The sequence below is a fragment of the Petromyzon marinus genome, chromosome 71 (assembly GCF_048934315.1).
Source record: "Petromyzon marinus isolate PM22_M1 ecotype Great Lakes invasive population chromosome 71, UKy_Petmar_22M1.pri1.0, whole genome shotgun sequence".
Classification (NCBI taxonomy): domain Eukaryota; kingdom Metazoa; phylum Chordata; class Hyperoartia; order Petromyzontiformes; family Petromyzontidae; genus Petromyzon; species Petromyzon marinus.
Window position 1 is genome coordinate 3,620,668 of NC_133737.1, and position 15,490 is coordinate 3,636,157.

General features: G+C 47.0%; 2 protein-coding genes across 2 annotated transcripts in view; both read left to right on the plus strand.

Annotated features, from left to right (window-relative positions):
• Positions 1-3,198, plus strand: part of LOC116957236 (uncharacterized) — a 33,170-nt gene extending 29,972 nt beyond the window's left edge. Inside the window, exon 7 of the mRNA XM_076055356.1 lies at positions 1,104-3,198. Within this exon, the coding sequence (XP_075911471.1) occupies positions 1,104-2,610 (1,507 nt within the window). The 3' untranslated portion in view covers positions 2,611-3,198. The remainder of the gene's footprint in view (positions 1-1,103) is intronic.
• Positions 1-15,490, plus strand: part of LOC116957278 (uncharacterized) — a 609,203-nt gene that overhangs the window by 78,183 nt on the left and 515,530 nt on the right. The window lies entirely within an intron of this gene.

A 15,490-nucleotide genomic window follows, 5' to 3' on the forward strand; every position in this document is an offset into this window, starting at 1 on the left:
AACGATGGGGTCGAAAGAGTGATGCCAAAATGAATAGGTAGACCGCTGGGTTCCTAAAACCCAGCAAGACAGTGGGGAGCACAGCTGGTTCATCTGTCAGTCTTCCCTTTACACTTGGATCATTACCTGCCGACAAGGAATCCACACTTACATGGACTTAAATTGCATCTATCATGGCATTAGCACTGGGATAAGTTTACTTGCAATTCGTCATGAATGGTGGATGTTTTGTTTATATATGTTAATGATGCATGTGAAATGTACGTGTATTTAAGAGTGTATCTTTGTTGGGAGCTGTGGTGCACTTATTTCACTGACTTATGAACTCAGCAATTAGTTTGATTATCGCTGACAGCAAACATGATTGATAAGTGAAAGCTGAACTTATTGTGGGCCTCTGCTATGTTGATTGATCTTAAATTAATTACATGGTGAAGTGAGGAAGCATTAATACTGAGTAGATGAAGCTGGCCAGGCATGGTTCTGGACACACCACCACCTTTGTACAATGCCAGTGTGTCACTGTGTCACCTTTGTATTTGCAGTAAATTATATTAACTATTGAACATTGAGGTTAAATCAAAACAATAGTTTATTTTACTTTTCCTCTGCAACTTTTTGTAAGAATGGAAACAGTCAGGAAATTAACACAGCATATATGCAGCTGAAGTTAGATCTGTTCATCCAAGCATTCATGCAAATTGGAGCCTGGCTTCACACATCTAAGTTGCGATTGAACATTAATTTATGCATTTCTGCATAATACAAATAGTATTATTTTCAACAGCCTTTGCTATGTTAGCTGAATTTTGCTTTTATAAATACTACTTTTTCAGCCAGGCAGCCGAAATTGTGTGCTTGGTGTTTTGGGTTAACATTTATTTTGAAGATACTAGGGCTTCCAGGCATATTTCTAACCATTTGGCCTCTCATTGTGTGCCTTAACAGCCCGTGTGATGAATTGGGGAATATCTTGAATATATGAATAAATATAAACGTGTAAGTCATGTGTGACTGTTTATATATTCATTCCTCTGTGCCTCGATACTGACGTAGATGGTGTGTATATTTTTTTCTGTGTGCAGCTGACGCTTCCTCTGCAGAATTGGTCTGATGGAGCAAAGGCACTCAGCGCAGCTCCGTAAAAAGCGACAACAATGGGACCAGAATGCAAACAGCATGGATTGTACTGGAAGTGTGATACGGCACCAGAGAACTCAAAGAGGAGAGAAAACCTTCAAGTGCACTGTGTGTGAAAAGGCATTTGCATGGTCATCAGTTCTTCAAAAACACCAGAGAATACACACAGGAGAGAAACCCTTCAGGTGTAGTGCGTGTGGGAAGGCATTTTCAGATTCATCTGTTCTTAAAAGACACCAGAAAACACACACAGGAGAGAAACCTTTCAGGTGTAGTGTGTGTGAGAAGGCATATTCAGATTCATCTGCCCTTAAAAAACACAAGAGAACACACACAAGAGAGAAACCTTTCAAGTGCACTGTGTGTGAGAAGGCATTCACAGAGTCATCATGTCTTCAGAGGCACCAGAGAACACACACAGGAGAGAAACCCTTCAAGTGCACTGTGTGTGCGAAGGCATTTTCAGAGTCATCACATCTTAAAATACATCAGAGAACGCACACAGGAGAGAAAGCCTTCAAGTGCACTGTGTGTGAGAAGGCATTTTCAGAATCGTCTGCCCTTAAAAGACACCAGAGAATCCACACAGGAGAGAAACCTTTCAGGTGTAGTGTGTGTGGGAAGGCATATTCAGATTCATCTGCCCTTAAAAAACACGAGAGAACACACACTGGAGAGAAACCCTTCAAGTGCAGTGTGTGTGAGAAAATATTTTTGGGTTCATTGCTTCTTAAACGACACCAGAGAACACACATGGGAGAGAAACCCTTCAGGTGCCTTTTGTGCGATAAAGCGTTTGCAAAGTCATCAGTTCTTAAAGAACACCAGACAATACACACAGGAAAGAAAGCCTTCAAGTGCAGTGTGTGTGAGAAGGCATTTTCACTGTCGTCAAATCTTAAAAAACACCAGAGAACACACACAGGAGACAAACCCTTCAAGTGCAGTGTGTGTGAGAAGGCATTTGCACAGTCATCACATCTTCAAAAACACCAGAGAACACACACAGGAGAGAAACCTTTCAGGTGCACGCTGTGCGGGAAGGCGTGTTCACAGTTAGCACATCTTCATAGACACCAGAGAACACACAGGCATCAGAAGATCCCCAAGGAGTGTAGTCTGAAATCGACTTGTGAAAGTCAAAGTGCTGCAATGAGCCCATCCCTACTGAAAAAAGAACCAGAAGTAAATTCCAGCTTGGACACTATGAAATGTATCAAGGTGAAATTTGAAGACGTGAAGGTGAAATGTGAAGAAGTGATGGTGAAGAGCGAAGAAGTGAAGGTAAAATGTGAAGATGAAGATTCAACTCCAAAATCAGACCTTCACATTCATGGAGTCAACGTGAAGCAGGAGGAGAATTCGGACTGTGAGGCAGAGCAAGGCAACGCCCAGCAGTTTGTGGAAGTGGAGGTATGGGTGGACTTCCTAGACAATATAAATTCAAATGGAGACCCTGTAGATGTGTAATCTTGAAACAATGAAGCTTCAATAGATTCATGTTTGTCACAGGCCTTTAATAAAAATAACGTGAAGTTGAATTGCATAACCTTACCAATGAATTAATTGATGAAACACTAAACATTTATAAGCATCTATGTTACGAATCTACACACTCACAGGAATACTATTGTGTTGAGATTTTTCTTTTGATCACAGAATCTTGCCCGCAAATTCATTGATGTCTCAATCGCCAATTGATAAGCATCTGTTAGCCAAATAGGCACACTAGCACTCACACTATTGTTTCAGGACATTTCGATATTTGCATAATCTTACCAATGAATTAATTGGTGTCTACTTTTGCCATTGGGCACATGTTTCTTTAGCATGTTTCGTATGAGTATTATAAATTTTTACGGACTTTTCCTATCGCCGTGTATGGTCGCTCTACTCGGAGGAGTTAGCTGATTGTTGTGTTACTCAGTTTTAACAAACGTAACCATTGATGGTTAATTGTACGGATCAATGAGTAGGACATCTTCAGGAGTACGGTATTGGCGATTCTGATCATAAGTGTTAGAGTGTTTTTAGATATTAAAGTTGCTTAACATATAAGAGTCTGAGTGGTTCCTTCCTAAGTTCATGCATAATAATCTTAATTATAAGAACTGTATCCTGCGGTGAGATCTGAATTCTGAGAGCTGATAGAATTACACTAAAACATGATCAGTAAAAATGAAAGCGAGAATCATTGTATTTTCACGATTGGTAATACACCCTAGACAACAAAGCTGAGCCTAGTTTGCAAAATTGCATACATTAACAGAATTTCATAAAATTACTCATTTTCCATTGTATTATCGTGATTGGTAATACACCCCTAAATAACGAAGCCGAGCCTAATTTAAATTAGCATCATTTAAGCAAATGTCTTTTTTTTTCAAGACTATATACAACAAGCACCCCCAAGTGGCAGCAGCCCCTGTGTGGCATAAGGTGTTCCTGCACCAGCCTGCATGTGGTCATGAGTCTGTTAGTAGAGGGCGATGATTGATGTGTAATCTCAGTTGTGTAATTTGTGGGTAATGTTTCAAATTTCCCAAATTTTAACCACAATGCCAGCATGCAATCGCATACACGTTTTGAATGACAGTGTTTTAGAATCAGCTGTTAAGACGGTGCATATTTGTAATTCATCTTCCTGGACGAACCAGGCATACCTGTCGGATTTGAACCTTGAACCTCTGCAACAAAAAGAGAATGCACTATCACTTGGCTTCCCTCAATCTGAGTACTGCATGTGTAGGCCTCATCCGACAGAGATCAACTTCTTGTAAATACGATATAATGTGATGAAGTACATTTCAGTGCTGTAATTACATTTTTTCAATATGCCTATCGATAATTTGGAATTATAATTTGTGCATACATGTGTAGAGGTGATAGCCACTCACCATTCAGTAACATGCAGTACCACTGAGTGTCAACGGTGTGCAGCAGTGTTACCTCCCTGGGGAAATGCCCGGGGTCAAGCAGAGGTGAAAGCGGATCAGAACGACCGATTGGGAAGGACCAATCAGAAGGTTCCAAAAAGGGGTGTGGCTTGGACGGAGCCAGCCGTGAACCTATATAAAAGCCAGAGTGCTGAGAGCTCTAGTTCAGTTCTCTCTCCACACGAAGCCCGGGCTGAAGATAGATAGGACTCTGTAACCAAGCCTTACAGCCCTTCTAAAGGTAGAAGCTCAGTGTAAGCAGTGGTCAGGGGAGAATAGGTCCTGGATAGACAGGACCCTGGAACCAAGCCTTGCAGCCCTTCTCAGGGCTGAGGCTCAGTGTAACCAGTGGTCCGGACCCACAGACCCAGTGGCCGGGTCAGTTAGCCTCCCCTAGGTCCCAGCCGGAGGACGTTAGGTTAGCGGGTAACCCGTGAGTTGGTCCTGCCAAGTCCGGAGGCCATACCTCCCTAGATATCGGGTAAAGGGGACCGTATACCCCTTGTATGTTAGGGACCGTGTCGAAAGAAAGACAAACAGTGTGCCTCATAAAAAGTCTATTCGTCTGGAATTACAACACTACACATGTAACATTTTGTCTATAAGGGTCAAACATGGAATACGTGATTGTTAGGAGAAAGTGTGTGATTTGGAAGTAACCTGTACAGATAACTCACGTGAGAGCTGTTGTTCTTGTGATATGAGTCAACTGGTATTTTTCGTGATTCAGGAAACATCTGCCTCTGGAACAAGTCATTGTCTTTGAAATAAGGAACATTCACATCCTCTTTGCTTCTTTCGGTAAAGTCACGTAGGTATAAAATAACCTTCAAATCTAGATTAAAACTTCAAATCTAGATTTAACATTCACATCATTCATCAGTTACAAGGCATACCACTTAAATGTTATACGTGTGTGGCAGTCAGAGTGATAGCTTTGGGGAGCAGGGTGTTTTTTTGATTGGGGAGAAGCAGGGAGGGTGGGACTTTGTGTGAAAGTGGTTGCAGGTGTGTGGGATTGGATTGGCTCGTGGGCACGGGGGTTTGGACTCGTCGGCACGCCGTGGCGATCAAATGGAGGAATAAAACGCCCCGCCGTGGGGAACCGAGAGGAAGGGGCGGGGGATTTCATTCCGCTACTGATCCTGCTCAAGGTTGCCTACTGATCTGGCTCAAGGTGGTTGGGATTGGTCCACTGAGGTGGTGTTTGGAGGATTTTTGTTCGGTCTGTTCCAGAGCTGGGTGGTGCGTCATTGGTGCCTTCGGAGTTTTGCTCAGCGGTTTTCTTCCACCAGCGTTCGTGGTGGAGGAAGTCGGTGAGGCCGTGGTTGTCAGGTTGTGTGACTGTGTTGGTTGTTGTGTTGTTGCGAGGGTCATTTGTGTTGGTATGGTGGCTTGTGATGCGTGCTCTCCCCTGGAGAAGTAGTAGGCCTGTTCCCCTATAACATTGTATGTTTTCTGTAGAGATTAAATTCTAAGTTGGCACCATACATTTGAAATATACCGGCAGTGGTGTTGGTTGTGTTTCGCGCACGGTAATTTGGGGCGTCGCGTGACATAGAGGCCCCACCGGAATTTAAACAACAGTGATGCTAGCTAGGGTTTCGGGTATACACCGAAACCCGCTAAAGCATGTCCCAAAAGGATGCACCATTGCAACGTGTTTTTTTATGTTGTCGAACTAGGACTAGAAATGCTCCTTGCTGATTAACATCTGGATGTTCGTAACCATCAGTTGAAGCAAGCCCGACTGCTGTTGAGACATTTTACACCAATACTGGTCCACAGGTGGCTTGCACTGAATCATTGATGCACTCCCAGAAGACTGATATTTATAGTATGTGTAAAACACTTCTTTGTGTCGTGGAGAGACCAATAAATGAAAGAGACGTGTTTGCTGATCTGTTTTATCGCAAGGACGTAATTTAAAGAGCACATTTGAAATGCATCATGGATTTTTGTTACAGATTTGTCTTCTAGTCTAGGATTTATTTAATTGTAATATGTTTAAATTAAACTTAAATAACCGTGTTCATCAATATCCCACTGCTTACCAAATGTTTACTTAAATATGTAAAAGTCTCCTGGAGACATTACCTCAAAGTCACGAGTGGGTGATGTCAGCGCCTCCCTATCTCTGGTTTGTGACCTCACCAAGAGCAAAACTCCCCTCGTCCAAGGGACGTGACGACCGCACTGAGTCTTAGAATTCATTTGCACGGTCATCAAATCTTGACCGACAAGAGAACACGCACAGAAGAGGAGCCCATTAGGTGCACTTTGTGTGGTAAGACATTTGCACGGCCATCAAATCTTCACAACCGCCAGGGAACACATTAAAAACCCCGTCAAGCACACTGTGTTTGAAGGCCTTTGAAGTGTTTTGAAACTGAAACACGCGTAAGGAGCTCAAGGAGCAGTCGGCATTCGAGGTGTGAAATTCCCAGTTCCACAATAAGCCCATACCTTGCAATGCAAGAACCATTAGAAAATTCATGCTTGGATACATGGCAGGAGGAAAGATGACATGAAGACTCCAGGGTTTGATCTCCAGGTCTTCAATGAAGACAGCTGAAAGCGGGAAGAGAGCTTGGACTGTGAGGGAACCTGGGACAAATTCCAGCCGACTTTCGATGTGGAGGTTTGGGTGGCATTTTTTTTATAATGTAGAGTAGGAGCAGCCATTATACGTGACCATACGTGTTGGGTAGATCCTGTAACCAGGAGGCTGAGACACGGAAGCTCAATAGCATGCACCTTGGGATACTAATACGAATATTTGTATTTATATGGCGCTTGCTTAATTGCCTCAGCAACTCAAAGTGGCTTGTATCAAATCTCATTTTAAAGAGTCGACGGCCACTCCCATGGTGTAACTGTCCCTGTGCCGTACGAGTTGACTGAGCAGCGGTCTAAGTGGATGTTCGTCTGCTAGTAGGGGGTGATGATTGATCTCAGGTGGGTAGCTTTGGATACTTGTTCAAATTTGGTAAATGTTAACAATTACATTCGCATGGAATGGCTTATTTATTTTGAATGACAGGCATTTTAACATCCACTGTGAAGCAGATGGTGCATATTTTTTCATGTTACTGCAGCCGCAGTAATAACCAGAGCTGCCGGCCGCAGTTGAATCTTGAACCCCTTCAAAGGGAGAGAACTGACAATTACCTGAAAAAACACTTCCCGAACAGATCCTCTGTCATCCTCATGTATTTTACCTTGCTAAACTGCACTGGTTCCATGGACCTAATCATACATTTCTTCTCAATCTGTCCCAAATAAACTAAAGATGGCCGCTCACTTAGAATCTCAATAAACCTTCACTTGCTCCTGATAATCCAGCTAAGCAGTGGAATCCATGTCCAGGTTGTAACAATAAAATATTACAAAGCGGCGTCCAGCCATGCAGGACTGGCCTGCAACACTTACCGTTGTTATTGTATTTTATTATTGTGTAGTTTGTCTTCGTCTGATTACTTCACATCAAATGTGGGGCTTAATCTATGCAGGCGAAATACACTGCACGATAAATAAAAACACCACGACATGTAATGTGTGTTAGTACAGCCAGCAGCTGGGATGTGCAGTCGGCTTGCAGAGAAGCCTGCCATTATCATCATCATGTAAAATTAATAAAGTGATGTCAGGGTAAGACCAATTATATCACTCGCAAAGGAACTAAAAACAAGAGGAACAGTCACGCCCGACATTTTACATGTTTTTAAATTCTGAAAATGTAAACGTTTTTAAACCTAATTTAAGTATTACATTTCTCTAAAAAAATAACGTGCGGTAAAAAAACAATGATTAAAACACCTTGGGAGCATACAGAAAGGCACGGCACAACTGAAGGCCACTAATAGCAATGTTCAACAGTTAACATTTGTACTCTACCATTGCATTTTTAGTGACATCGTTGGATGTCACTGTGAAGCCGGCCTGGGAGAGGCACTGCCGCGATGTATTGACATCGCAGATGCCACTGAAGGTGGATGCAGTACCGGCCCTAGCGGGACTCGGGGAGCACGGACTGACAGCAATACATGGCACCACGCGCTGCGTGCAATGCCAGCACCTACAGGATAGGGTGCCAGGGCACTCTGTGACCCCGGAGGACACGTGACCGGAGGTGTCTACCCAGGGACCCCCAAAAGGGGTCTGGGGTGATCACGTGTCCAGTTGGAGATCCTCAAGGATTCTAGAATGTGGTTGTGGCTAGGGGCGGAGCAAGCCCCACCACATAGGATATAAGCCGGGCCCCCAGTGGGACCGGGGGCTGTTGTCCTGAAGAAACCGGTGTGCTACGTTCTACGTCCTGCGAGAGTCTCCAACACGTGGACCAGGACCCGAGCTGGGGTCCGGTCCGTTGTCGCTAGTTACGTGCAATTAGTGGAGATAGCCTGGTGGTCCACCACCATAGCCTATTTTCTGGTGAAGGGGCAGTTACTCCTTTTGTGTTAACGTGTTGGTGAAAATAAATGTGTTGCCTCCAAAGAGAACGACTGAGCCTCCGTTGAGCCCACTATACATGTAACCATTAAAACACGATCCTAAATATTTTCAGAAGGCACCAGAATACTTTGAATTTCAACTATTTAACGTCTGCACTCAATTACGTCTCATATATATAGCAAGCTCATCTCTGATTGGATGAGTGAAGCCTGTGACTAAGGCGAATGCTATGCAACCTCATTGTCTCACTCCTTATTACAAATCTGTTTAGACACCTTTTCACATGTGCTGGCCATGGGATCAACTGACCAATGGGCACACGCCACAAGTATAACTAAAGCCACCTGCTCAGTCTTATAGACAATTCCACTCAGGCATTAGGGTAATTGTGCTATTCTGCTGAACATATTTTGGAAGTGATATTTCAGTGCATTAGGCGTGCACCGGGCTCCTCAAGAGATTGCTCCATAAAAGTGCATATGTGTAGTGTAATAACTCTGGCTGCTGATGGGGAAGTCGTACTGGCAGCAGGGGGCAGTATACATTTCAGCAGAGCGAGATACAGGGGGAGGAGGTCTAAGGAGAAGCCCAGGAAGGGGTCGATCTGGAAGCCCGAGAACCTACTAGTAGGCTCTAGAAAGAGGGCGTGGCGAGAGCGGAGCGAGGCCAAGTCGGGATGATTAAAGGGGGCCTGGGGCAGGAGCTCGGGGCTGTTGCTGGAAGTGGATCCCCTCGCTGTGTCGCTGTTCATCACCTCCGTCGCCACCGTCTCAACTGTCTTAGACGCTGCTAGCTAGACAGCCTGCCAACTGTTCTAGCTAGGTAGTGCCGTTAAAAGATACGGATGTGTGATTAGTGTGTAAGCACGTGGGACACTTGTAGTTCCTTGATGTGTAGAATAAAAGGTGCCTTAAAAGCCCTGTCTCTGGAGTGACGTTTGGTTGTCAGATGTGTCGAGGAAGAAGTCTTCATGTCGAAGGCAGCGAAAAGAAAGAACCCCACCCCGTAGTGCTGTCGGAGGATGAGGACAGCGAGGATGTGATTCCCCTGACAGCCGCGTAGTTGGAGAGAACCCTGACGACGCTGCACAATGGCTCCCTGGTGGCATTCAAGGCCATTCCGGAGGCGGATTGAGTGACTCTACCTCTGGCGTACGCACAGATGACCGCGATCTTCAACCCGCTGTCCAACACCCCCAGGAGGTTTGTTTTGCAGCGGAGGCGGAGAGGAGGTCGAGACGCCTCTTCGCCTTCTGCAGTGCACTGCTGGCCCTGGGTCAAGCAGCGTACCCTCACATAGATCGGGCAGTGCTCGACTCCCTGGCGCTGGAAAGGTTGCTGTTGCTGGCGCAGGAATTGAGTGTCTCCCTCTGCATCATGGAGGAGGATGACCTCACGTCCTTGAGGGTGGCCCGCTGTATACAGCAGCAGTGGGCCACGGTGGCTGCTTACACGGAGAGCCTGCGGATCCAGATGGGCCCACACCGAAGGAGTTCGAGAAAGCCTGCACTTCCGTTCACCTGGAGCTTACGCGGGAGAGGAGTCGAGGAATGGCAGCCGGAGCAGGAGTGGCACGGGAGGGGCTCTCTGCCAGCCTGGGGATCCGCGACCACCTGCTTAAAATGCGGCCAACAGGGCCACATTGCTTAGGGATACCAAAACAGCGCTGGATCATACGCCTCACCATCTATGGCTTCTGCCCCGCCAGCATCAGCTCCCCCAGCCTCACAGGCAAGTCGCGACACAATCAGACACTCTTGCCGTGCCCTGTCTTCTGGGCACGAACTTTTTGGGGAGAATGGCTCACAAGATCCTAGCGGATCGGGGCTGTATAGAAATGCTGTCGGAGCAGCGGTTGACCTTCCTGAAGTCCCCTACTCGGCTGAAGGTGGCTAACGCTACGTTTCAGGTCCTGGCGAGGGATCTGGTCACAATCCCGCCAGGTGCGCATATGCTGGTGCCCTTAAGCTTTAGGGAGCACCAGGAATTGCCGAGTCCCGAGAAGGGGATCCTTGTAACCCCCTCTAATACAGCCACTCGGCATCTCACATTGGTGGGCACTCAGACCACACTAGAGGGTGGACCAGGAGCCCTTCTTACAGGTGGTTAATGTGGGGCAGGGACCCGCCATAGTGTAAGCCGGCATGGTTTTGGCCCAGGCAATGGCGGCACGCTGCGCTGAGGATGACGTGGCTGCCGCGGAGGTTGTTGGCATGGTGGAACAGGAAGGCGAGTCGGACGAAGCGTGGATTGAAAATTTATACTCTGGAAATCCCGACTTGTCTCAGGAACAGCAAAAGGAACTGCGCTCCCTGTTACGGGATTTTTCGGACATCTTCAGTCAGGGTAAATTTTATATTGGCCGCACTTCATTGCTGCAGCACTGCATCCACACGGGAAATTTGACTCCTGTAAGACAGAGCCCTAGGGAGAAGGACCATGTTCGCCAGGCAGTTGACCAGATGTTGGCCGCAGACATCATCTCTCCCTCCACCAGCCCATCGTTTTGCTTAAAAAGCGGGACGGCAGTCTACATTTCTGCCTAGATTACCAGAAACTGAATAAGGTTTCGGTGGCCGATGCTTATCCCCTTCCGTGGATGGACGACTCATTCAACGTGTTGTTGAGCACACGGTTCTTCTCGACCCTTGACTTGCTGTCAGGATTCTGGCAGCTGCCCCTAGATGAGAAATCCAGGCGTAAGACCGCGTTCCGAATGCCCCAGGGGTTATTCCAAATTAATTGTCTTCCCATGGGGCTGCACTCGTGCCTGGCAACGTTTCAGCTGCTAATGGAGTTGGTCTTGGCAGATCTCCAATGAGACTCTTGCCTCATTTACTTGGACGACGTTATTGTGTTCGGACGTACGTTTGAGGAACATCTGCATCGATTGCAGTCGGTGTTAGAGTGCGGGCGGCCAATCTCATTCAAACCGCAAAAAAGTCACCTTTTGCAAACCTCGGTACAGTATCTGGGCCATATTGTTAGCGCGTCCTGGCTACCCACGGATCTCGACAAAAATGCGTGTGTGCAGGTCGGTGGGTGAAGTTTGCAGTTTCGTCGGGTTTGTGTCCTACAATCGCCGGTTCATTCCAGGGTTCGCAACGATCGCCAAACTGCTCCACGCATTGACCGCTAAAGGGCAGAGATTTTGGTGGGGGAAGGAGGTCGCGTTTGTCGTGCTACGTCAAGGCCTCGCCAACGTACCCCCTGTCAGCTACCCCGATTTCTCTCTGCCCTTTATTTTGGACACGGACGCCAGCGATACTGGGATAGGCACTGTATTGTCACAGGTCGTAAACGGTGCAGAGAGGGTCATAGCCTATGGTAGTCGGGTGTTATCTCCCACAAAACAGCGCTCCTGCATAATGCACAGGGAGCTGTTGGCCATTTTTTATTTTGTCCAACAGTTTCGGCCCTACCTTTATGGACGGGACTTTGTGGTGCGCACGGTCCACGCGGCCCTTCAATACTCCCTCCACATTGACCAGCCTTCCGGGCAGCTGTCCCGCTGGCTCAAAGCACTGCAGGAATACATATTCACTGTCGTTTACAGGAAAGGCGTACGGCACTGCAACGCAGATGCACTGTCTCTCGCCTGCCACCAAATAACCAGTGCGCATGTTCTATTGGTGCGGGCCGGTGTAGACCTTCACTGGCTGGCCTGCCTCGGGTGGTGGCGGCTTGCGGGGATGCAGCGCCACTTGAGGTAGCTGAGCCCAGTGATGGTGCGCTCGGCTTCATGCTTGCAGAGTGGGGACGACTGCAGATGGAGGACGTTTCCTTGATTAAATTGCGGTGCCGTGTAGAAAATACGGGCAGTAGAGCCGTTCCGTCAGGGGTCTCCCTTGTAGTCCTTCGCAACAGCTCTTGATGCGATGGGATGAGGAGCTGCAGTGCTATTGTATGGTGTTCTTTGGTTCTTACAGTAAATTCACACTGATAGAAAAAAAGAAAAGAAAAAATGAAAAGAAAAACTAAGATGTTTCGATCACAACAGGCGATCGTCAATAGGAGGAAAAATGGTAAAAAGAAAAATGGAAAAATCCCCTTTTTCATCATTATGACGACCGCTTGTGTTGTGATCGAAACGTATTTTTTTCCTATCTATGTGACTTTACCGAAAAGAACCAAAGAATGTGAATTCCTGCAGTCACGAAAGTTGTAAGTCAAAATTAATTGTACGGTATTTCCCACTGCTCTGCGAGGTCAACTCACCTGAGTTGGTACATGAGAAGCTAATGCCCCTTGGAGTCCGTATATGCTGTTGATGCTGAAGCAGGACTTCTATTCGCCTGGCTATGATGGGTGACTTATACCACCTGGTTAAAGGGTGCGCCGACTGTGCATGCCGCAAACCACCGCCGAGGCAGTCCCAGCCTCCATTACAATTCAATCACGGTGTCTCGAATTAACGAGCTAGTCGCACTGGATATTTTTGGGCCATTCCCCGCTACTCAGCGGGGAAATACATTTCTCCTGGTCGGGGTGGAATATCTTTGCCGGTGGCCGATGGCATGGCCTCTGCCTGATCAGTCGGCTGCATCCATTTTGGACGCATTTTTGCATGGCTACATGGATAAGGGAGTCCCTGAACAACTTCTCGCAGATCAGGGGCAGAATTTTTCTTCTCAATTGTTACGGGAGGTGTGCGACTTCCTAGGTACTAAAAAAAGAGGACTTCACCCTACCAACCTCAGACGGGATGGTGGAACGCCTGCACAGGACTCTAACATTGATGCCGTGCCAGGGGGGTCAATGAGGTGCAGTAGGACTGGGATTTGCACACCCGCGGTGTCTAATTTCATCGTGTGTATGAAAGGGAGAGCGACCCCCCCCCCCCCCCCCCGTGCAAAGTTACGTTCAGGCGATTGACAAAGGCGCAGGAAGCGTCCAAGGGGAAATTCGGGCCAAGGGGCAGGCCGCGAATGAGAAGTTCCATCCATTGGGACACCGTGCGTCCGGGCTCCCGTGGAAAACTGGGGACAGGGCATGGCTGAAATGTCCACAGGTACCCCCTGGGTACGTCCCCCTAATTACACCGGCCTTGGGGCGGGGACCCTGTTGAGGTCGAGGTTGAGTTGGCCGCAGTGCGTGCGTTTTCAGGTCGGTCGCCGTCACTGGTTTGTGCACCCGTCAAGGTCAGAACCATATGTTAATTCCCAAATGGAAAACTCATTTCCATCTCCAGAGCAGCCGGTGTCTGATGTGTCCGAAAAGCCGGGGCAAAACGAGCCCCGAAAGCAGTACTTCAAAGGGATTGCGTTGTGCCGCCCTACAGAATCCCAGCATCTGCCGCCCGGTGATCCTCCTACATCTGCTCCGGAATGAAGGGCCGCGTGCGGAAGCCCGGTCGCCATCTATTTCTCCCACGGAGGGGCCGCGACCCTTCAGGCCATTTGTGTGAAGTTCCTGCGCTTCCCCACTGCGCAAGTCCCACTCGTGGTGGGGGGACCGGCGTCGATAACTTCCACAAACTGCCCAATTATCATGGAGAGTTCAGGATTTGGAAAGTTTCATATAAAATACCAAGGCAGTTGTTTTGTTTGAGTAGAAGAAATGCAAGGCCACACCTCTTCATGACACACTCCAGTGAGTAGCCATTACCAGATCATTCACATGGTTGTCCAGTAGGCAATGATATCTTGACAACAATGCATCGATTAACCTCCCCATGTAACTGCACCTCATATGAATTCTTCTTTTCGCGGCATTGGAAGAGTCGAACAACATAAGCAATGATGATGCTACGTAAAATAATGTACGGGCTAGAGAGCATACCTGTCATACCCCAACTTGAACAGTAAATGGGCCTGATCAGGAAGCTGTAGCCGGTCCTGGCGAGCGGTGGACTGATGACGCCTGGATGTCTGTGGAATTTAGGATCCAGGATGTCTGCTGGGCTGGATCTGGCTCCAGTCATCACGAGGGGTAGACAGCCCTCTACTGAGCACAGCATAATGCCAAACAGGAAGAGGCCCTTGTTCTGAAAAATAAAACTACAGGTGTGTGGGAACGTGATGGTGAGAAGTGGAATGCAGAGACTGCTGCGAGTACCTTTTAAGTTGGGCACGGTGCACAAGGTGTATCAATCGCATTCCAAGTACTATCCACGCATACACAACACAAACTCACTCGCGCCCATAATATATATACACACACACTGCACTCACAAAATACACGTGTACATTACACAAACTCTTCAACATTTAGGTGGTAAAGTAGACCAGTAATAGCTCTCGCGCTTCACAGCAAGAAGGGTCCTGGGTTCGATGCCTAACTCGGTCTTTCTGTTTGGGTTTGTAATTTCCCCCCTGTTCTACATTGGTGTTCCACTGGATTTTCCGTGTTTCTCCCAAACCTAAACTCATGAAATGTAGTTTGTGTTCACCAAATAGTCCAATACAGGACCCTCCTGAAAAATAAATGTTGGACTCTTGCAGCTAAATGAAACATTAAACTGGAAAATCCTCTCACACAGCACACAATTTTTATTTTACCAGTTAAGGTCCACCGAGCTATAGAGCTATTTTTCAAAAGCAACCTGATCACAATTATAGTTCAACCAAGTAACTAATTACGTGGACATTTATAGCTGCTAAATATTTCTAAATGTGGATGGGGAAAACTTGAGGACCCGGAGAAAAATCAGTGTGACCACATGGAGAACATGCAAACTCGATCTTGATTTGAAGCTTTCGTGACTGCAGGAATCCATACTCTTTGGTTCTTTCGGTAAAGTCACGTAGGTTTGAAATAAATCACGACGTTTCAGGTGCAACACAAGCGTCCATCATCAGGTGGAAAAGCATGGTCTGCTGCTGAGGCAGACTGTTTTAAAAGGTTTGAAATGGGTGTAGCTCAAGGGTTATAAAGAAGTGGCCGGGACTAGTGATGTTAATGTGAGAAATTAGCATGTAACTGTAAGATAGAAGAGCAGCCTCCTAAACGAGGGCACGG